This window comes from Primulina eburnea, chromosome 17 (assembly GCF_022965805.1).
Source record: "Primulina eburnea isolate SZY01 chromosome 17, ASM2296580v1, whole genome shotgun sequence".
In the NCBI taxonomy this organism is placed as follows: domain Eukaryota; kingdom Viridiplantae; phylum Streptophyta; class Magnoliopsida; order Lamiales; family Gesneriaceae; genus Primulina; species Primulina eburnea.
In genome coordinates, this window is record NC_133117.1 from 6733333 (window position 1) to 6756627 (window position 23295).

The window sequence follows — 23295 nt, forward strand, 5'->3', positions numbered from 1 at the left end:
CATAGGTTCGAATCTATCGTTGGCATGTTTAGATTTGTAACAGTGAATAAAAGACAATAAAATGTGCGTAAAATCATTGAACTAATAAAATTTAACTAGATACACAATGGATCCAAAAACTGACTGGTCTGAATCCAAAGATCATGTCTTGTTCTTTAGAAAATAATCAAATTCCGCACCTTTCATCCAGGAGCACCATATCCATAAATTCCTTCAAGAAATGACAAATTAATTTCTTGAAAACGCATGGCTAGCTTCTTTCCAGTATATCTCGAACATCAAATAAAGAATGAAGATTGCCTTTTGATCCGGAGAGAACAAGCATTCACACATGTTATAGCTTAAGTTCCACCGAGTATAAAAACCAACCTTTTAAAAATCAGGAATAGAGGAATGATCCGTAGTTCTTGATTCTGTCATATTAATTTTCGATGTCGAATAATCTTAGAAAGCCAATGGAACCTTCACATATCCATCGAACATGACAGAAAGAAGAACACGAGCTGTAAAACATCCGAATATACCAGAAAACCAATATCAGAAGAAAGAGCAGTAACATAACAGATAAAATACAAAAGCCACGAAAGTTGGTATGAAGAGAACTAGCCATAAAAAAACCCAACTTCAAGATTCACCTGCATTAGATTCACTGGGGTTGTAAAATGTGGCAGCGATATTCTCCAAGAGCCCAGATTGGGAAAATATTCCTGTATGCAGCATATGTGATCATACAATTTTTATTGAAAACCCCAGTGATCTCCTGAGAAAAAAGATGTCACGCAATGAGAAATATTAGGAAATGATAATTTATCGAGTAAATTATGGACATAATTTAGCACATTCTGTGTGAGCTTAGGGTGAACCAGATACGTGATCACACAATCTCTTCGACAAGAGCAGACAGGAGAGTAAAACTTCAGATTCTAAAATGCACAAGAAGGTTGCTTTTTAAGCCTTCAGAAATCATGAATCAGCTGTTTAGTGATAGGGTACCAAACATCAATCGCCAAAATATAGAATAAAAAAGAAATGTTTTTTTTCCTCACATTTTTTCATCAGAAAATAGCTTCAAACTGAAGTACAGAAATGGGGGGAAACTATGAGATACAGTATTTGTCGAACACTTATTTTATTAAAGACCATACCCGTAATATCTTGGACTTTCATTAATAATCAAAATTCAGGCATGATACATAATTGAAAAGAAATCAAGTCACAACTATTAAACTAAAGGAAATACTTCTTGTGGGAAATCTCCGTCTTCACATTGAGAATTTATAAGGACTTTGGCTGCACGGTGCAGTGGAGAGGGATCTCGCTCAGCCTGAAAGTAAGCAACATGATGAAGAATTAATAGATTTGTATTTAAGTAAATAAAAAGAAGACTTGTGTTTATTTCTTTCGAGCAATAAAGAAAATTAATTAGTATTTAAGTAAATAAAAAGACATGTTTATTTCTTTCTAGCAATAATAAAGAAATTTAATTAATGTTTAAATTCTGTTGAGAGAAGTCAATTTATACACAGCTATTTATGTTTTAATTTTTCAAATATTTCCAGTAAATGCATTAATTTAGCCTCAAGTTATATCAGAATTTTGCTCTACCTATGTTGACTAATGCTCGGTTTACTTTGCTGAGAGATATCAGTTCAGGGCTTCTTTTTACGTATTTCACCATACGGGTTCATGCCAAAACCTCCCAGGCACATCTAGGCTTTACAAAAAAAGTGATCTAGCAAATCATTCGCGTTCTGAAGATGAAACTGACATCAAAGGGGAGAACACATTAAAGAAGACCACTGTATCGTCATTGCTGGACATTGTTTACCTGCCCGGCATGAATAAGAGCCATCAAAGCCCATCCGGTGCTTACTACATGAGACCTGTTGCCCTCAAGATTTGAATACACCTGTACAGACAAACAATTTCTATTAGTCTCAGCTCTTTGATTTCGAGCTAAAGTAATATCTGGAATGTTTAGCAACTCAGCAAAATTTGATATTATTTCAGTACACTTGCAGCATATGTGTCAGTTGTAATCCCCATTTTCTGGCTGAAGTAAACAACTACGAGTTCTTAATTACCATTTCAGAGCGAGAGTTCACATCTTATTTGTTCTATGTCCTTTGTTGTCCCATCGCATCACAGTTACAAAAACTATTTCAGAGTTCACATCTTATTTCTTCTTTTATTATTTCGTTTCTATTTAAAAATTGGATCAATAATTAACTGGGTATACAGGATATAAATGGGATTCTACAACTACGAACATAGTTGGTAATATTGTCCAGAGTTTAGCATTTGAGCCCGAATCCTTACATTTTCTCTTGTTATAACATGCATTCTAATAAAAATCAAGCAACAATACTTATTATTTCTCGTCTCTTCCCAATTTTAGCTAAAGGACTCGATAAATATGAGCCATATGCAAGTTTCAATTGGATAATCTCTTTAGGCAGAGCAACAAAGCATGCAGCTAAGGTAAACAATTACATCATAAACTTCGACTCATTGATTGACAAATGCTAAAAAACCAGCTAATTCGCCAGAACTTTCTCAACAAATTATCATCAAAGCCAGGTCTTTCCATTTCTGTGTTAAATTTTTTAACAATATTTAGTGCAGCCAATGTGTTGCCCATTTCTCTGTATATGATGATATGGATTATTTTAAGCATGGTAGAGAGATTAATAGACAGAATGACCACAATCTTCCATAAATTATCAATTTAGTTCCATTTCTGTTTCCCCGAAGTATTCAAGGTTCCTTCGACCTAAATAGAATTCAAGGGATAATCAACAAAAGAAAAGTTCTCGAACATCACAAGAAGCCATAAAAGCAGAGAAATAGAATAAACAGATCATAAAAATTTCCAACCTTGTCTTGACATGACAGATAACTCTCTCCCCAACCACCCGAAGGAAGCTCTTTAGACAACATAAAATCACAAGCCTTACGAATGGCAGAGCAATTGCTGAAGTTTCTCCCAGCCATCACCAAGCCTTTTACTCCAAACCACGTTCCATAATTGAAGCAAACTCCCCAAGAACCATACCTGTAAAAAAAACTCAAAACTATGAAATCAGAACACAGCATCATATTTAGATAACGACTCATATTTATAGTATATCTAACAATAAAAGCAAAAACTATGGCATCGTGGTAAGGGAGTACACAATTACATGTGTTGCCAAGTCTCATCCATCATCAAACAATCCATCGGAAGAGAAGTACGATATAAGGATAAACTAACCAGGAGCCATCTAATTCCTGAACCTTTTCAATGAATTTAGCACCTTTTTCAATACAACGTTCCACTTCTTCTTTTCGGTGTCCAGGGTATAACTGCTTAAACACCGTTAATGCTTGAATAGCAGCTGAGGTGCATTCGACGTAGCTAGAAAGTGATTGAAGTAAAAATGTATTAAAACATTGCTAGAAAATAGTGTCTGCAATTAAAACTTTGGAAAAACATCCCAGATTGTATTAATGCATCAAAAATTGTCCTAGTGTAGCTCCTCTTATTCTATTTCATCAGGATACCATGTAATTCAAATATTGGAATATTTTAAACCTTGGGTAGGACAAACTGTAACCCACTTCTGGATGGTTTCAACAACACAAAGGGTTTGAACCAAACTTGTGATGAAAGTGATGCATGAAGAGAATGATAAATTAAAAAGTGCAGATATCTTACGGATAGTCAATGACAATGTCACCAAATGTTTCAGCAGGGTTGAGTAGCTGAGAAAATAACATAAAAGTTAATAATAGAACACTCAAGTGCAGATATCTCACGGATAGTCAATGACAATGTCACCAAAAATGTTTCCACAGGGTTGAATAGCTAAGAGAATAACATAAAAGTTAATAATAGAACACTCAATGTGCCACGTGATTGTTTTGGACAGCGATTATGACTATTTACTAAATCACCAACAAAAAAATGTGAAAGCTTGTTTCTACAATAAGGCTGTAGAATCAGATACTTGAATTAGCACAAAAATGCACCCAATTAGTATATAATTAATCTGCCAGATCACGACAAAGCATGTACAGAAAATTAGCTGCATCCCATTTACAATAAAAAATGTGAAAACATTAGAATCAATTAAACCATATTAGATTTCAGTAAACACGTCCCCTAAAATAAACCAAAATATGGATGATGAAAGAAAAGTAGGTGTAACAAATAAATACATTTCGTATACAGGAAATTAAGTACCTCCAACCAACTGTAGGATCTCGTGAGTTCATAGGTAGCAAAGCCGCCATCATCATTCTGCAAAGAATGTCAGGAAAACACTTTCTTTGGATTCCATAAAATTCTAGAAGGGATGGAGTGCAAAATATCATGACGGTAAATTACTAATCTCTGTGATCCAGAATAAATCATCTCAAGATCAATTGGAAAAACTTAATACACAGTTGTTCCATGATTGACTAAAGTTTTACTTTAAAAGGAGTTTTCTGGGTGTTTTGTATGGTTCTACAATAAAAGTCTGCTACTGTCAAATTTCTTACAAATTCCACTTTTTCCTTAATAATTATATTCATATGTAAGCAATAAAAAATAGTAGTCTTAATTGCTAAAACTAACTCCAAAGCCAAGAAAATGACTCAGTATAGTCAAGTATCCAAAGTGCACATTTTTACCAAGAAATGAATCGATTTAAGCATTTTCTTTGGCATAATCCCATATTTGTGTCCAAGATTAATATCTTATCTCGTCTCCATTGTTTTTAGATCAAGTTAAGTAGCATTGCTTGCCATTTAAGCTATGAAATATAAGATCAAATCACAAATTTGTAAGTACCTGCAGTGAAAGAATAACATTCACAGCATCATACAACCGCTTTACTTCTATTGGCTCTCCAACAAGTTCTGCTGGTAATTTTGACAGCAACAAAGCTGCCTAAAACAACATGTAAAGGCTACAAGGAGGACTTTACCATGGAATAAATATACTTTCTCCAGGTTAGGAAAAGTTCTTACTTTCAGCCCCTCGGCAGTGCAATCCGAAATAGGCCAACCATGGTCGGCAGTTGAAAATGGCCAAGCACCTTTGGAGATGTGACGATACCAAATATTTAGATTTCCAGGGCAGTCATCCAATACCTTAAAACAAAGGGATGAAAACCTTTTAAAATTAACAAGCAAAATCAGAAGTCAGAGTAACAAGAAAATATTCACCATTCAAGACATCCTCATGAAACATAAAGTAGACCTGTGAAATCTTTATGTATGCATGAGCCTTATTCAAAGTCGGGCCAAATTCTTCACTGAGCTTTGTTGAATATATGGCTTGAACAGCGAAAGCCGTGTCCCATAACTGGCTTCCATTATAACCCTGCAAAAATATATTTTCCTAAGAATATTATTTCTGCTACAGTCATTTAATCAAAACTTCACTCTGACTATCATCAAATGTCAACCACAATTACTTAATTGTTGAGTTGAAATAGTATGCATTCTAGATTTTAAATCTGCCAACTTCTGCCTCAAATAGGTACATAACTATTTGTCATGGGCATCGAGGAGTTGTGTTAGAATAATTGGGTTTATTTCTGCCTATTATCCTTTCCTTATTTTTTTATTTTGTTCCTTGATTTCCTCCCTGATTGTTAGGGGGATTGCTAGCTGTTACGGTTGTTGCTACTTTGGTGCTAGGTTTAGGTTTTCCTTTGTAATATATATACTAGTTCAGATGATCAATAAAGTAGACAATTTTATTCCAAAAACTTGCATGGTATCAGAGCCTCGGCTCGTACCGTTTCATGACTGCCAACCAAGGAATAATTTTTGGCTCGATTGGGCTAACCTCTGAATCAGAGGTAACCTCTGGAAATTCGTCATCATCCTCGGTTCACGACATGACATCTACCTCGATTCAAATTACCGTTCATCGTCTAAATGGGCAGAATTTCCTGGAGTGGTCACAGTCCGTAAAACTTGCAATTGATGGACGTGGGAAATTGGGGTACCTAACTGGAGAGGCAGTGAAACCTGCTGAGACAGAGTCAACATACAAGACATGGAGATCAGAAAACTCTCTTGTGATGGCGTGGCTTCTCAACTCCATGGACTCCGCGATAGCCAGACCACATATGTTTATGAAGACTGCGAAAGACGTGTGGGACTCTGTAAAAGAGACGTACTCAGACTCCGAGAATTCATCTCAGATATTCGAGTTGAAGGCAAAACTCTGGAACTTGAAACAGGGTGATCATGAGGTAACCATCTACTACAATCAGATGGCGGCCCTGTGGCAGGAGTTGGATCAATACTACGATGATGTCTGGGAAAGCAAGGATGATTACGCGAGACAAAAAAGGAGAGAGGAGAATGATCGGGTATACATGTTCTTGGCTGGAATGAATCAGAATCTTGATGAGGTCAAAGGACGAATACTTGGAAGAAAACCACTTCCGTCAATCAGAGAAGTCTTCTCTGAAATTCGCCAAGAAGAGAGCAGGAAGAAGGTGATGCATCGCCAGGCCGAAATCAATGTTGACTCGGTGAGTGATAATTCAGCACTGGTGTCTCGGAACCTGGACTCAAATCCTAATGCAGATAGGAAGAAGAGGCCCTGGTGTGACCACTGCCAGAAAGCTTGGCATACCCGAGAAACTTGCTGGAAACTTCACGGCAAGCCACCCGGTTGGAAGAAACGACCTGAGAAGGCACTACAAACCGTGACTGAGATTTCTCAAGAGTCTCCAATCAATCCTGGACAGCTTCCATTCACTCAGGACCAAGTAGATCAACTTGTTAGGTTACTTCGAACCTCAAATCCAACCCCATCCTCCACCAACTGCTCTGTTGCACAACATGGTAAACCTTCTACTGTTTCCCTCATGTGTTCTAAACCTGAATGTACCTGGGTCATCGATTCAGGTGCAACCGATCACATGACTGGTTCGTCTTCTTTTTTCTCCTCTTACAAACCGTGTGCAGGTAATAGAAGAGTTAGGATTGCAGATGGGTCATTCAACCCGATTGCTGGAATAGGAGACATCAAGCTCTCACCTTCTATTACCCTTTCAAATGTCCTTCATGTTCCTAAACTGTCTTGTAACCTTATATCTATTAGCAAGCTAACTCAAGACCTTAAGTGTCAAGCTAAATTTTCAAACTCTTATTGTGTTTTTCAGGAGGTGGACTCGGGGAAGATGATTGGCAATGCTAGGGAAAATGGTGGACTCTACTTCCTTGATGGGGAAACCGAATCTTGTAAAGTTGCTCAAGCATTTTCTGGTTTGGAGACTACCCCTATTGATCTGAATAATGAAGTCTATTTATGGCATTATCGCCTAGGACACCCAAATTTCTTTTATATGCAAAAGTTGTTTCCAAAGTTGTTTCTGAATAAAAATCCTTCGTTGTTTACATGTGAAATTTGTGCCCTAGCTAAACATCATAGATCTGTGTATCAACCAAAAATGTATCAACCTAGTAGACCCTTCTCACTAATCCATAGTGATGTTTGGGGCCCTTCTAGAGTTGCTGGCCTTCTTGACAGAAAATGGTTTGTCACTTTCATAGATGACCACTCACGAGCTTGTTGGGTTTTTTTATTAAAAGCAAAATCTGAGGTTGAACCAATCTTTAAAATCTTCCATAACATGGTTGTCAATCAATTTCAAACAAATATTCAAATGATAAGAAGTGACAATGGAGGGGAATATTTTACAGAAACTCTAGGCAAATATTTTAGGGAGCACGGTATCCTCCAACAAAGCTCATGTCCTGATACTCCACAACAAAATGGTTTGGCTGAGAGAAAAAATAGGCACATATTAGAGATCACCCGAGCGCTTATGTTCTCTACTCAGGTCCCGAAATATTTATGGAGTGAAGCTGTTCTCACAGCAGTCTATTTAATTAATAGATTACCGTCTAAAGTTCTCAATTTTAAAACTCCACTGGATATTCTCAAAGAGATCTTTCCAAACTCGAAAGTGTTCTCTTCTCCTCTACCTTTGAAAACGTTTGGATGCACTGTCTTTGTGAGAAATCTTGATCGAAACATGAGTAAACTAGCCCCTAGGTCTAAAAAATGTGTTTTTGTTGGATACGGATCCACTAAAAAGGGGTATAAATGTTTTGACCCAACTTCAAAAAAATTGTATATATCTTTTGACGTTTCCTTTTTTGAAGAAAAACCGTTCTTTGGTTCTCATCTTCAGGGGGAGATAATAAGGAATGAAGATGATGTCGTCTTAGATTTCAATCAGGGAGGTATTCCTATTGACTTAACTTCCAAAGGTAAGGAGACTATCCCTGGATTACATGAGGACTTGGCTGTGATACCAACAAGTCCTAGAATTGTGGGAAACATTGACCACATAAATGTGGACCACTCGAATTTTTCGCATAACAAAGAATCTAGTTCAACTAGCCCGGGTATTCTTCAATCCTCACCAATTAATAAAGGCAGTACCCAAAGAGGAAAATTCTATGAGCAAGTCTACCAGAGAAGGGTTCCACATCAAGGAGGGAAAAACATCATATCTCAACTTGACCATGAGTCCAACTCGGAGCCATCTTCTGAAGGTAAGCTCCCTACTCCTCTGGATCTCCCAATTGCCCTACGAAAAGAAAGAAGATCATGTGCCAAATACCCTATGTCTAACTTTGTCTCCTATTCTAGATTGTCTCCACAATTTTCTATGTTCTCAGGTAATGTCTCCTCTGTCCATATTCCAAGGAGTATTCAAGAGGCTCTACAGAGTCCTGAGTGGAAGAAAGCAGTACATGAGGAACTTGGTGCCCTTGAGAAAAATCAGACTTGGACTCTTGAGGACCTGCCTGTGGGGAAGTCTACTGTTGGGTGTAAATGGGTATTTACACCGAAATTTAATGCAGAGGGGATACTTGAAAGATACAAGGCACGCCTTGTGGCCAAGGGCTTCACACAAACATACGGCATTGATTATTCAGAGACCTTTGCACCTGTTGCGATGATGAATACTGTCCAAGTGCTACTGTCCATTGCTGTAAATTTGGACTGGCCTCTTCAACAACTCGACGTAAAAAATGCCTTCCTAAATGGGATGTTAGAGGAAGAGGTTTTCATGGATCCTCCCCCTGGGTTTGAAGGTACATGTGGTAAGAAAGTTTGTAGGTTGAAAAAGGCCCTATACGGCCTCAAACAGTCTCCTAGAGCCTGGTTTGGAAGATTTACCCAATTTGTGTTGAAACAAGGCTATGTGCAGGGGCAATCCGATCACACTATGTTTACAAAATTCTCGGGATCGAAAGTCTCGGTTTTGATTGTCTATGTAGATGACATTATTCTCACAGGTGATGATACTGAGGAGATGAGCTCGTTAAAAGAAAAACTATCCAAGGAATTCGAGATCAAAGATCTAGGTGGACTTCGGTATTTTCTGGCTATGGAGTTTGCTCGATCGAGCAACGGACTGGCAGTCTCTCAGCGCAAATACATCATGGATTTACTAGAAGAGACAGGTATGAGTGACTGTAAACCCGCTGAAACTCCAATAGATGCAAATAAAAAACTTGGGGAGACCACCTCTCAAAATGCCGCAGATGTGCATCAATATCAGAGACTCGTAGGTAAACTGATTTACCTATCTCACACTCGACCAGACATAGCATTCGCTGTGAGTCTAGTAAGTCAGTTTATGCATGCTCCCTCTAGAGACCATCTTGAAGCAGTTAACAGAATCCTAAGGTACCTAAAGGGGTGTCCGGGAAAGGGCTTATGTTTCAAGAAGAGTGAGAGCAAGAAGTTGGAAGTTTATACAGATGCTGATTGGGCTGGGTCCATTACTGACAGGAAATCAACTTCGGGCTACTGTACTTTCTTGTGGGGGAACCTAGTCACATGGAGAAGTAAGAAACAGAACGTTGTAGCGCGTAGCAGTGCTGAGGCTGAGTTTAGGGCAATGGCTAATGGGATATGTGAGGCTATTTGGGTTCATCGAGTGTTACAGGACCTGAGAATCGAGGCTTCTCTTCCGATTAGACTGTATTGTGACAATAAGGCAGCAATTAGCATAGCTCATAACCCGGTTCAGCATGATCGGACTAAACACATTGAAGTGGATCGACATTTCATAAAACAAAAACTGGATAATGGTCTGTTTTGTACTCCATATGTTCCATCATCCGAGCAAGCAGCTGACATCTTCACCAAGGGATTATTTAAACCAACGTTTGAGAGTTGTATAAGCAAGTTGGGCATGATAGACATTTATGCTCCAACTTGAGGGGGAGTGTTAGAATAATTGGGTTTATTTCTGCCTATTATCCTTTCCTTATTTTTTTATTTTGTTCCTTGATTTCCTCCCTGATTGTTAGGGGGATTGCTAGCTGTTACGGTTGTTGCTACTTTGGTGCTAGGTTTAGGTTTTCCTTTGTAATATATATACTAGTTCAGATGATCAATAAAGTAGACAATTTTATTCCAAAAACTTGCAAGTTGTATCTAAGCAGGAATGAAAAACTATTTGCAAGGAAGCAGAGCAAGATATTTAATGGATGCGATATTCAAGAGATACATTTAGCAAAGAGCTGGCCGGAAGAAATGGACTTCTACAATCTACAACAGATCTTAGTGACACATTGAACATTATTGCCCAGGTAGAAGATAATATTCTTCTACTAATTGACCTGCATCTTCATGCCATCTTCAGCCAACCATAGGTAATCATGGATTCTGGGAAGATGCAACTTGAAAGCTTCTGAATTTGGATCTTCCACCCAACAGCAAAGCATATTTAACACCTGCAAAGTTCATTATTGGAAAACCACAAAAGAAAGAGGTTATATATGTTAGCAATGGTAAAATTTGGCTTCACATCAAATCAGAGAGAAATATTGAGACGTGACTTGAAGAACTTCTAGTTACACACATAATGCACATCAATCATCAATCGTTCTCCAAGCTTTAGTTCCAAACTAGTAGAAGCCAAATATGAAAAATAATGAGGTTAAATGGGCATACATCTCATTTCCAGGCCCTTCGCAAGGAGACATGCAAAGTCTCATATCAAATTCAAATACAATATATTTGAAATTTATAACTATAAAGAATAAGAGAATAATTTCTTATATTATTTTCTAATAACTACATGGTATCTATACAACATACTAAATTATTTATAATGGAAACCCTATATCTTAATCCTAGCAATCCCCTGATTTAAGGAAACCAAATATACACCTTTATCAATCTAAGATACACAATATCAATTAAAAATCTACAAGATATTATTTATACAATCTTCCAACATAGTAACAATATCTTCTGTTTTTTTAACATTCCCCCCCAAGTTGGGAAGTAGACATCTTCCATTCCCAGCTTGGAAATAATCCTTTGCAATACTGTACTCCAGAGTCTTTTTGTAAGCACGTCAGCAAGTTGGCCATGGGTCCATCATTGTCATCACCAAGTTTGTGGGTAGCGCATCAATTGGTGTAGGGGCTGGTTTGTAAGCTAGCATTCCGGTTTCAGACAGTAGATCCATGACATACTTTTGTAGTGAGATAAAGATCCCTTTCTTGGAATGAACTATTTCTATTCCAAGAAAATACTTCAATCTCCCAAGTTCTTTTATCTCAAACTCTTTTGCCAAACAGTTCCTCAACGCTTGCTTTTCATTTTCATTGTTTCCAGTCACGACTATATCATCCACATATACCAATAGGATTGTGACTCCCTCTATGTAGGAATGTTTAAAGAACAAAGTATGGTCTCCTTGGCTTTGTTTGTATCCATAAGCAAGCATTGCTTTGGTGAACCTCCCAAACCAGGCCCTTGGTGATTGTTTAAGGCCATATAATGCCTTCTTTAATTTGCAAACTTTAGAGCCCTCGAAATCTTTATCGAATCCTGGAGGAGCATCCATGTATATTTTTTCTTCCAGGTCACCGTGAAGGAATGCATTCTTTACATCAAACTGCTCTTAGTTCCAGTTAAAGTTGGCTGCTAAAGACAATAGGATTCGGAATGTATTCATCTTGGCAATTGGAGAGAATGTCTCCCGATAATCAACACCATAGGTTTGTGTATGGCCCTTTGCAACAATTCTGGCCTTGTACCTCTCCAGTGAGCCATCAGATTTGTACTTTATTGAAAACACCCATTTGCAACCCACAACCTTCTTTCCTGGTGGGAGATCAACAATTTCCCATGTTTTGTTCTTTTCCAGTGCATGCATTTCAACTTTCATAGCAACTCTTCAATTCTCATTAGATAATGCCTCAGATAAAGTATTAGGAATGTGAATAGTGTTTAAATTTACTAGGAAAGCTCTATGTGATGCAATGAAATTTTGAAAGGTTACAAAATTGGCAATTGGATAACGAGGTTTTATAGTCCATTCCCTTGTTCCTTTTCGAGCAGCAATAGGCAGATAATAATCACAAGAAATAGCATTTTCTGGACATACCACATTTCCAGAATTAGGTTTGGATTCTTGGATTTGCTCATGGGCAGCTTCGGGCCTTTTTCTTCTTGAGTATACATGGTCAAATTGCTTGCTGTTAGGAGACTTATTCGAAGAGTGACTTGGCTCAACAGAGGCTGGAATGGAAGGAGTTGGGACTGCCAGAGTGGTTGAAGATAACTCAAGTAAGAAAGAATCTATATCCTTATCTTCAAGAACAGGTATAGCTTCCTCTTGAAGACATGGTTGGGCAAAGTATGACGCATCTTCATAAAAAGTAACGTCCATAGAAGCAAAAAGTTTTCTTGGTAGCAGGATGATAACACTTGTAGCTCTTTTGGGTTGATGAATACCCAACAAAGATACACTTAAGAGCTCTATGATCTTACTTTTCCTTGTTATGAATATGAACAAATGCAGAGCAGACAAAACTTTTTGGGTTGAGGTGAGGATCTTTGTCAAGGTTAGGGAAAAACGCATACATTACCTGGATTGGACATCTAAAACCTAACGATTTTTAGGGCAGACGGTTTATGATGTATGCAGCTGTTAGTACAGCTTCTCCCCAATAATTTTTTGGAACATTTTTATGAAAAGGAAGAGCTCGGGCTGTAGCTAGCAAATGACCATTTTTCCTTTCCGCCACTCCTTTTCGTTGTGCGGTATAGGAGCAAGATGATTCATGGATAATTACCTCATTTTCAAAATAGGAAGACGATGTGTGATTGAAATATTCTCTTGCGTTATCGGATCTAAATTTTTTGATTTTTTTTCCAAATTGATTCTGGATCATAAAATGGAAAATTTGAAACACAGTACTAACATCAGACTTATTTTTGAGAAAGAATATCCATGAAATCCGAGTGCAATCATCAATAAATGAGACAAAGCATTGAGGTCCAAACATATTAGGAGTAATTGAGGGTCCCCAAACATCATTATGGATCAAATAAAAATGTGTAGCACATCTTTTATTGCTTATTGGAAAGTTTACACGTTTATGTTTTGCAAACTCACTAACATCGCAATGAAGACGTTCATTTCCTAACCCCATAAATAACAAGGGAAACATAGATTTAAAACTCCAAAAGATGGATGGCCTCATCGGAAATGATGAAGCCAAATGTTATCTTTATTTGAAGATCACAAAAAAGACGAAGACACTTGATTCCTAACACTGTTCAAGTTGCCAATATCCTCAAGAAAATATAGCTTGTTTTCTTCCCTAGCACGTCCAATCTTCCTCCTCGAATCCGAGCCTGAAATACACAATGGGATGGATAAAAAAGCACATAACATTTCAGGTCAGAGGTAAGTTTTTTTTATAGATATTAGGCTGGTGGATAATAATCTTGGCATATGAAGAACACTGAAGTGTAATTGTGGGGCTGATTTGGATACTGCCTATCCCAGCAACGGTGGTAAGAGAACCATCAGCAATGGTTATCTTTCGGTTGCTTGGGCAAGGTGTTATTGAAATTAAGTGAGGAAAGGGTCATATGATCTGTGGCTCCTGAATCGACAATCCACAAATTCCTAACAACTTTATCTGAGGCATTTAATCCTAGAGAGATAAAAGACTTACCTGAATGGGCTAAGGAGCAAGTACCACTGATTTTCTCTTCATTCCCAAGGAGTTTTCGAAGTCTCTCAACCTCTTCATTGCTGAGTTCATTCAGTCTTGGGCCACTTCTTGACTTGGCTGGTTAACCGTAAAGTTGGCTTGGTTTATGTTTCTGATCTATCCCCATCGTTGATTTCAGTCCTTGTTTCTGCCATGTAATTTTCAGCACTTGTCCTTGGTGTGTCCAGCCTTTCTACAGTAAGTGCACCATAAATCTTTCTTACCCTCTCGGCTTTCAACATTTGATATTTCTGCACTTCCATACTCCTTAACTTGACGTTGTTCTGGAATCTTCGCGACCATCACTGACTCCTCTGAATTTTGAGGCTCGAGCATCATACTTCTCCGACTTTCTTCAGCCTGAATCAAAGAGATTGTTTCTTCCAAAGATGGTATCTCATCTTTTCCTAGAATTTGGACCCTTACTTGATCAAATTCTGGATTCAACACAGCTAATAAATCATAAACTCGGTCCTTATCAATGAATTGTTTAAGAGTTGAGTCATCTTCTGGACAGTTCATCACGATGACCTGACAGTGATCAAGTTCCTGCCAAATATTTTGAAGTTCGTTGGCGTATTCAGTGATCGGTTATTTCCTTGCTCGGCTGATCCCACCTTTATTTTGATTTCGTAAACATGGGCAGTATCACGAGCCTTTGAATAAGTTCGTTTGATTGACTCCCAAATGGACTTTGCAGATGTCAAAAACATGACAGTGTCACTGATCCTTGGATCCATCGACTCCCACAGCCACGACATGACCATAGAATCAGCTTCATCCCACGCGTCGAAGCCTTCTTCTCTTGGTATGGGTCAAGTCCCAAGAAGGTGAATAAGTCTCCCTTTTCCCTTCAAATAAGTCCGCACAAATTGGGACCATTTCAAGTAGTTCTTTCCATCCAAACGATAGTTCGTCTGAATGTTTCGCAAGTCGCCAACCATTGGATTGAGATTTAGGATTGCTTCATAGCTACAATTTTTTTTAAGCATCAGAATCAAACATGATTAAGGAATGAAGAGAACGATAGAGCTATCGGGTAAGGAAAAAAAACGTGAATTAAGAAAAAAGTTGGCTCTGATACCATGTAAAGAATAAGAATATAGTTTCTTGTATTATTTTCCAATAACTACATGATATTTATACAACATAATAAATTATTTATAATGGAAACCCTAGATCTTAATCATAGCAATCCCTTGATTTAAGGAAACCAAATATACACCTATATCAATCTAAGATACACAATATCAATTAAAAATATACAAGATATTATTTATACAATCTTCCAACATAGTAACAATATCTTCAGTTTTTTTAACCAGTGCTCCCTTATTTTAAATTATAACAATAGTATTCTCAACAAGAAACCATCTTTTTATTGTTTTTGCTAACACTGGCAAAAATCTTATTCTCCCTCACTTTTGAAAGTAATGTCAAATTAATCTCTTACGTTTCAAATTACTTCAATTGCATCCCTCATCATTTTTCTGGTGGCCTAGTTGTCCTTTGAGTTGTTTTACTTAAATACTCTTTCGGTTTATTAATATAAAATTAATTTAAATATTTAATTTTACAAAATTAAATATTATTCTCGCAAACTCAAGTATTTATTTTTTGTCAATATAAGTTTGTACCCACATATAATTACAAAAAATACTTGAGTTTGCAAGAATAAAATTTAATTTTATAAAAGTAAATATTTAAATTAATTTATATAAATAATTGGCCGTCAAAAAAGTGACGAGGAATGACATTGAAATAATTTGAAAGGTCGGAGATGAATTTTTCATTGCTTTCAAACGTGGAGATGAATATGAAATTTACCCCCGCTACCTATGTAAATTTAACAAACCACATTATTTCAAATAGTTTTTCACAAACTAAACATATGTATTAATACATCTAATTTTTTACATTTAAATGATTAATTTAGACACTTACAATCCAAATATAAACGCATAATAACTATAATACTCTTTGAATTTTCTTTAAGTATGCCCTTATCATTGAATTACTCCATTGTGATATGGTACCTTGAAATAAGTTTTTAAAAAATATCCAATCCAGTAGGAACTCAAGTTTCAACAAAATACAAATTACTTGCAGAAAATGTCTCAAGAATACCTTGTTTACAGGGCCTATGCAAATGTAACGGGTGTTTTCATCTTCATAATGTATGTGCTCCATAACTGTGTGAAGAGCCTTATCTCTTAACTTCTTCCCAGGCCATCGTGTCAAAATAGGCTCAACAGCCTTATCAAGAGAAGCCCAAAGTACATCCTGTAACAGAGGGTGTGGATAGTACATATCCTCCTGCAGGGATGTCACATGATGAGAGATTAAGTAGAATAATTCACGGAATACTATCAGTGAGGAATAAGGCAGTTGTTGCATCTGTCATGACAAAACTTTGTAAAATCTATTTCCATCATTTGCAAACCTCTTTAGGAACTCTGCTTGTTATTTCCATGACCAGCTAGCACACTTATCATCTATGTTTAGAAGAAATTAATAACTCTCTTTTTACATACCTTTGCACATTCATTTCGTGATCTATTCCAATCTATTTTATGATATGGAACTGTATAGAGCTCCTTCCTCAATGACAAGACAGTCGGTGAAATTGAGCCAACAAACCTTTTCCCATACAAGTATGACATGGGGAGGTAAACCATTCGACAATGACACCACATCCGTCCTGCAACATAAATGGGTGAAAGTGCTTATTTCATCTACAAAAATTCCAAAAAAAGGAACTAAGGTAGAATCATTTGACTGGTTTCAATATGCTTCTTTTGTGAAGAGAATGCTTGATGAATACATCCCATAACCTGTTGTTGATAGATTAATTAAATTATAATAATTCATTTTTTAGAAAGCACATACAAGGATTTCTTGAATATTTTGTCCGCAGTCGGTACTCATGTCCAATACGACTCAAACTCATGGATAACCATGAGAAAGCAGCAATTCTACCACTTGAGCTGGTTGGTGGTGGGTCACATGAAAGGGATAGTGTTTATCAAATGCTTTTCTTAAAAATTAGATGTCAAGAGACGTGACAAGCTGATGCCAAAAAGATATCATCAAATCCTTCACGATGATAATAAAAATCTCAAAATCATAGTATGCCAAACAATTAATTAGAGTACCTCTCCATTTCAGAATCTCAGTATGCGAAATGATATATAAAGATAGTGTCTGTTTATAATTGCATTACATAAACATCATCACACCAACGAGTGTGAAATTTACTCCAACGGGTTATTCATATTTTAGGAGCATATAAATTCAAAACTGTGGTTTAATTACTGTATTGACTCAACAATGTGGAGGTCAGATTAAACACAGAGATCAAGCATTCTAGGCCACAGAAGTACACCATGATATACTAATGTTGAAAAGAAAAAAAATCATTAGATTCTTTTTTAAGTAAACAAATCTATATATTAATTTTATCAACACTTGCAAACAAAAAGAAAGGGAGGGGGTTGAAATACATATACAAAGAAATATTACCCGGATGGAATGGAAGAATGTAGGGAAGAAGCCATATCTCAGGTGGCAAAGGATTGTTCCCAGCCCATTCAAAAACTCCAAGCAACTAGTATCATTACAACAAAAAAGGAAAGAGAATCAGCCGTTGACAAGCACAGAGTCCAACTGAATTCAAATCACATAAACCAGTGGGTGAAGAATGAATTCTGAACTGAGAGCCACATTTTTCCCCATGATGTTATTGCTGTGGCACCGCCATGATCCAAAATCCACATTCGTGCATTTTCCATTGCTCCATCTCCATCATTTGCTCCTTCCCCAAGTAACCTTAATGTCACATAGCTCAAGACTGAACCAAACATGGTGCTTGGACCCTCAATATGCAAACCCCATCCACCATCCCTGTTCTGTTGCATCGTATAAATAGGAGTTAGCATGTGCCGTCACTCATGTATTGGAGATAACTAAAGCAGAAGGTGACCTCTAGACAAGTAAAGGCATGGAAAAGCTGAATGCTAACTACATACTCACCTGATGATTGTAAAGATAGCGACACATTTCACGTGTATGCTCTTTTGACAATATAGCATTCAATGCCCCAGTAATGGATAATACAATAACCTGTTGGTTCAATACACACTAAATATTGAAAAATGTAAAACAGATAGGAGCAAAGCAAAATTATTGATTGGTGACAGGTGCCATGACATTTGGACGGTAAACTCAATTTCTTATACCTTCTAGCTTGTAAACGACTGCTTTAAATCTTAAAGGATTAATCAAATCTTAAATTACATCAAGCAGAAAAAATCTTTATTACGCTTCGAATTCAAATGAGATTAAGTAGTCAACAAAAATAATTAATGAGAGCATTAAAAAAATTATTTACATTTTAAGTTTGGGATAAATCTTCAAGAGCATTAATGTTTTACTACTTTCTCTCTTCCTTTTCGAATCATCAATATAGAACATAAGAAGTGTCGGGAGAAAATCAACACACCAAGCCAGGCATTAGAAACATTGGGGCCCCATAATCTCCTGGCCAATGACCATCAAGAGCTTGCAGAGTTGAATGGAAATTTATGGCCCTCCTCAATGTATTGGCTACCTTGTCATTCTGAAATATCTTCAACGTCCTCAATTTTTTCTTGGGGCAACTGTATATGGCTGGAGTTCTCCTTGGCAAACTAAATCCAAAATGAAATGAAAACTGAAAGTCATTCAGTGTTATAAGCCTCTTAGAGTTTTGATAAACCTTGTATTTGGCAATCCATCGTTGGAATAACAAATCAAACATCATTGACACTTATTGAAAAGTCACACAAACTTATAATGGTCCTCTACAGTGTTTTTTCGCCAAAAGTGTTTATAATCTTGCAAACGATTTTTTCTAATTCTGACAGAAAACTATAGTCAAATTGGAATAAAAAAGTAATACCAAGATGCATCAGATTAGCCGCTTGAAATCCTCAGAGGACTGTCATTCAGAATAGAACGACTTTGCATTAAGTATTGCCTGAACTTCATCTCCAATTTTATGCTTGAAAAAAAATCAGTCACGGTTCTAAAAATATAAACTTAAATGCCGGTGGCTTGACCAGGGTACACCTAAAAAATAGTTTTTTAACATATATATCCAGGAAATTTTACATGTGTCTTTCAACATAAGGGAAGTGTATTATCCACAGGATAGGTTCAAACAAAACTCAACCTTCATCGCCATTTCAAAAAATAAATACAATTATGCCTTAAGCGATCAAATTAAATAAAGTCAATTGACATGTTATTCTTACATAGAGGACCAATAGACAATTAAATGAAGCATTGTTCTCTTATTATACTTCTACATTGTAATGAATGATGCCAAGCAATCCACGTCTAAACCAAAACATCAAAGGCCAATACATTATATCATTCCAAATAAGACTTGCAGAAAATCTTCAATTCTTCGCCTTTCAAAAAAGGTACCCTATTTTCTGAAAACTATAACTTTATAATGGTGCAGAGGTTCTATTAAGTTTTGAAAATATCTACTACAGATAGTTGAATAAATCCATCCACACAGTATTGATGCATCCTTCTGTCTGTTGGCCATTAAATAACTTGCACCACTATACTGAATCAAGAGTTTTGAATTTGATCGGTAGATTAGACAAAAAGTGAACTATTCCGCGAACATGTATTAGATAATGGAATTGTTCATGAAAGACATACAAAGGTTAAATATGGCATTCTGCTATGAATACAGCAGAAGAGTGAGAAGCTCCAACCAACTTTGGGCTTGTGAATACAGCTGGATTATAATGCAAATTTGTTAACCATATTCCTTTGCTTTTAGTGGGTTTTGAGGTGTATAATAAGTTCCAAAATTATAGTTGTGTTCCAAAGAAATGAGATTTCTCCAAGTGGATACAAGACCTGTCACTCCTCCCCAATCCTTAAAAATCTGAATACTTAATAATCTTACTGCACAAAAAGAAAGATATATTATAGATCTTATTTAATGGATCGTATTTCCTTCTGATCATGCTGATGCCAAATAAATTCATTAGAAGAAAGAAACACTACACACTAAAAATTCAACTGCATGGGTATTGATTGACTTCAACACAATTCTAATGCATCACATTATCCTAAATCCCGATAAAACTTCATCCACCTTATTAAGCCACTTACAGTCAATTGAACTGTTATCAACCTTTTTAGAGAAATATTCAGCCACCCAGAAAGTAAGAAGCTGATGCATTGAATAACTAATTACCACAAAGTTATCAACTCACAAGTCGGTGATTTCCAATTCATAAAGGCAAAGTCACTGCGAAACACCAAAAAGATATCCTAACGAGAAAAGGTTATTATCTTTGGTTTCCAGATCTCTTGACACAAATAATAGCATCAAACAGGAAAACAACTGACAGCAATATGAAACATTTAAACAAAGATAATTATATCAGTGCCTCACTGAACCTGATATCTCATTAGAAGATCAGAGGAATGCTTCTTTTCAAAGCGATGCTTATGAAATTGCGCTCGAAGCATCTCAATCTCCACCAACTCTTCAGGAGACCCAAGACTTGGATCAAACTCCCACACTTGGCGGCCAACATGTCCATTTACAGACCGCAACCAGGGGCTTGATCCCTCCCCAATTTTAAGCTTCCACATTTCAACTTTTACCTGTCAGATATGATGATTCTTCTCTCAGATTCTTGCACATGCATTTCAAATTGCAACCCAAACACAATATGAAACAGAACATAAGGCAACATTATGCAATAATATCCAAAAAAGTAAAGATCGTCAAATGATGCAATTCACATTAGAAATCACCAAAGATAAACTAAAAATCAAAGCCAGAGATAAAATGAAAACTTTGACTAGTATAAGCACGCAACAAATTCTTTGCTCCGCCAACTGCATCGTTAACAATCTCCCGAATTTTTCCTTTCACAAGACAAAAAATCAAACAATATAATAAGCTCATAGGTCCGATCAACAGCTTGTTATATCAGGCACCACACAAATTCCGAAAATAAATAAAAATAAAGAAACAAAAAAAAATTCAAAGCCAAATAATCACAATCATGAAGAATTATGCAAAATTCACACTCCGCAAATGTTCTGAGAACAGAATATCAATACATTTGAATCTAAACATACAAGACGAACCTTAAAAATTGGGAATGGAGTGAAGAATTGTAGGCAAGCTGCTTCTGATTTTCTATATGGTGCAGCTGCTGTTGTATGCAAGCTGGCTGGCTGGCTGATGTGATCTCTTCTGGTCGTTGGAAATGAGGGGGCAAAAGGGTCAAATTGTTCATTTCTTTTTATCAAATTTGTTATTTTGTATTTGTAGAAATCATTCGAATAAAAATATATATAATAATTTTAGAGTAATTTTTATACTAAGTTTAATATTGAAGTTTTGTTTTATCATAAAATTTTACAAAAAATATAATTTGAGAAAAAAATTTATATATATAAATAATAAATTGAAATCTCTATTAGTGTTGACAACATTTCTTTTATCAAATTTGTTATTTTGCAATTTGTAGAAATCATCCAAATAAAAATATATAATAATTTTAGTGTAATTTTTATATTAAGTTTTATATTTGAAGTTTTGTTTATCGTATTAAAAATTTAAAAAAATATATTTGAGAAAATATATATATATATATATATATATATATATATATATATATATATATATATATATATATATATATATATATATATATATAGTGTTCTAAATGGCGGTCGAGGCGGCCGCCTAGGCGGCCCTCGACCGCACCGCCTATGCTTGAGGCGGATGTTTTAGGCGGCCAAAGCTATACGGCGTTGGGGAGGCGGGTCGAGGCGGCGAGCAGGCGGGCGAGGCGGCCAAGGCGGGCAGTCAAGGCGGGCGAGGCGGCCAAGGCGAGCAGACGGGCCCTAGCACACCCAACTTTTTTTTTTAACTTTTGGTTTCACTCTCAAGTCTCAACCACTAAGCCAACCACACACTAACTGCCGCCCGCCGCCCGCATATGTAGATATAGTAGATGGTGCATATGTAGATGATTTGGAAGATTAGTTATGGCATATGTAGATGTAGTAGAGGGTGCATATGTAGATGATTTGGAAGATTAGTCATGTTTACTCTAGTACTTGTTCTACTGATGGATAATAGATTGAAACTTTGAAATTTAAACTTAGTTTTTTGGTAAAAATAATAATATTACTTTGTTAGTATAATAGCATTAATATGATGATGAATTTTTATTAACTATTTTGTTAGTTTGCATGTATATATTTATTTGCTTTGTATGAAGTTTTTTTGTGCTTAAAAATTATTTAATTACACATCTTACATGAAAAATGATGACTATTTGTGATTATATTGTATAATTATATATGATTATCTATAAAAAAATATTTAAAAAAATTCAACCGCCTAGACACCGCCTGGACGGCCGAGGCGGTAGGCGGTCACCGACCGCCCCGCCACCGCCTCCCGCCATTTACAACCTTGTATATATATATATATAAATATATATATATATATAAATATATATATATATATATATATATATATATATATATATATATATATATATATATTATAGATCGTGCAAATCTATCTCTTAGAGAAAACTCAGCTTGTTACACATTTGTTGTGAAAATTAATACTTTTGACATAAAAGTAATATTTTTCACTCAAATCAACATATATTATACAATATATTTTTGACATAAAAATAATAATTTTCACTCAAATAAGTGTTTATTACATAATATGTTTTTTATAATATAACTTAAAAAAATGATATTTTGCAATGAAAAATAATTCATTGGTTGAACAATTTTAAGTCAAATCAATATATATTTTATAATATTTTTCATAACATAACTAACACAAAATATAATTTTGTAGTGAAAAATACTTTAGACATAAAAATAATAATTTTTATAAATTCAATCAGTAGAAGATCCGTTTCACAAAATTGATTTGTTGAGACGTTCTGACACGACTTTTTATGTTATTTTATTTGGTACTTACCTATTTTATCGTATTGCAAAAATTATATAAGCATCAAATTCATTAAATATAGAGAGTACTGAATGAAGAAAAACCGGATTATTTATTAACGATACCTCAACATTTTTTTTATAGATAGAAGATAACAATCATAACTATATATATTTTTTCAAATATATATGTAAATTTATGAATTATAAGTGAGAACAATTTCACTCTTAAATTTCCCG

General features: G+C 35.8%; 1 protein-coding gene across 1 annotated transcript; it reads right to left on the minus strand.

The window, feature by feature from the left end:
* Positions 1 to 132: 132 nt before the first annotated feature.
* On the minus strand, positions 133 to 21333 carry LOC140817677 (cycloartenol Synthase-like). Its single transcript, XM_073177388.1, is given in 21 exon segments — positions 133 to 503; positions 636 to 760; positions 1241 to 1324; positions 1829 to 1909; positions 2878 to 3055; positions 3254 to 3397; positions 3698 to 3744; positions 4226 to 4282; positions 4817 to 4915; positions 4996 to 5118; positions 5228 to 5350; positions 10642 to 10755; positions 16171 to 16359; positions 16578 to 16744; positions 17566 to 17650; positions 17757 to 17951; positions 18076 to 18165; positions 18545 to 18658; positions 18660 to 18731; positions 20512 to 20721; positions 21214 to 21333. Coding segments are annotated over 19 exon segments (2274 nt in total). The 5' UTR covers positions 20710 to 20721; positions 21214 to 21333; the 3' UTR covers positions 133 to 503; positions 636 to 646.
* Positions 21334 to 23295: the final 1962 nt, after the last annotated feature.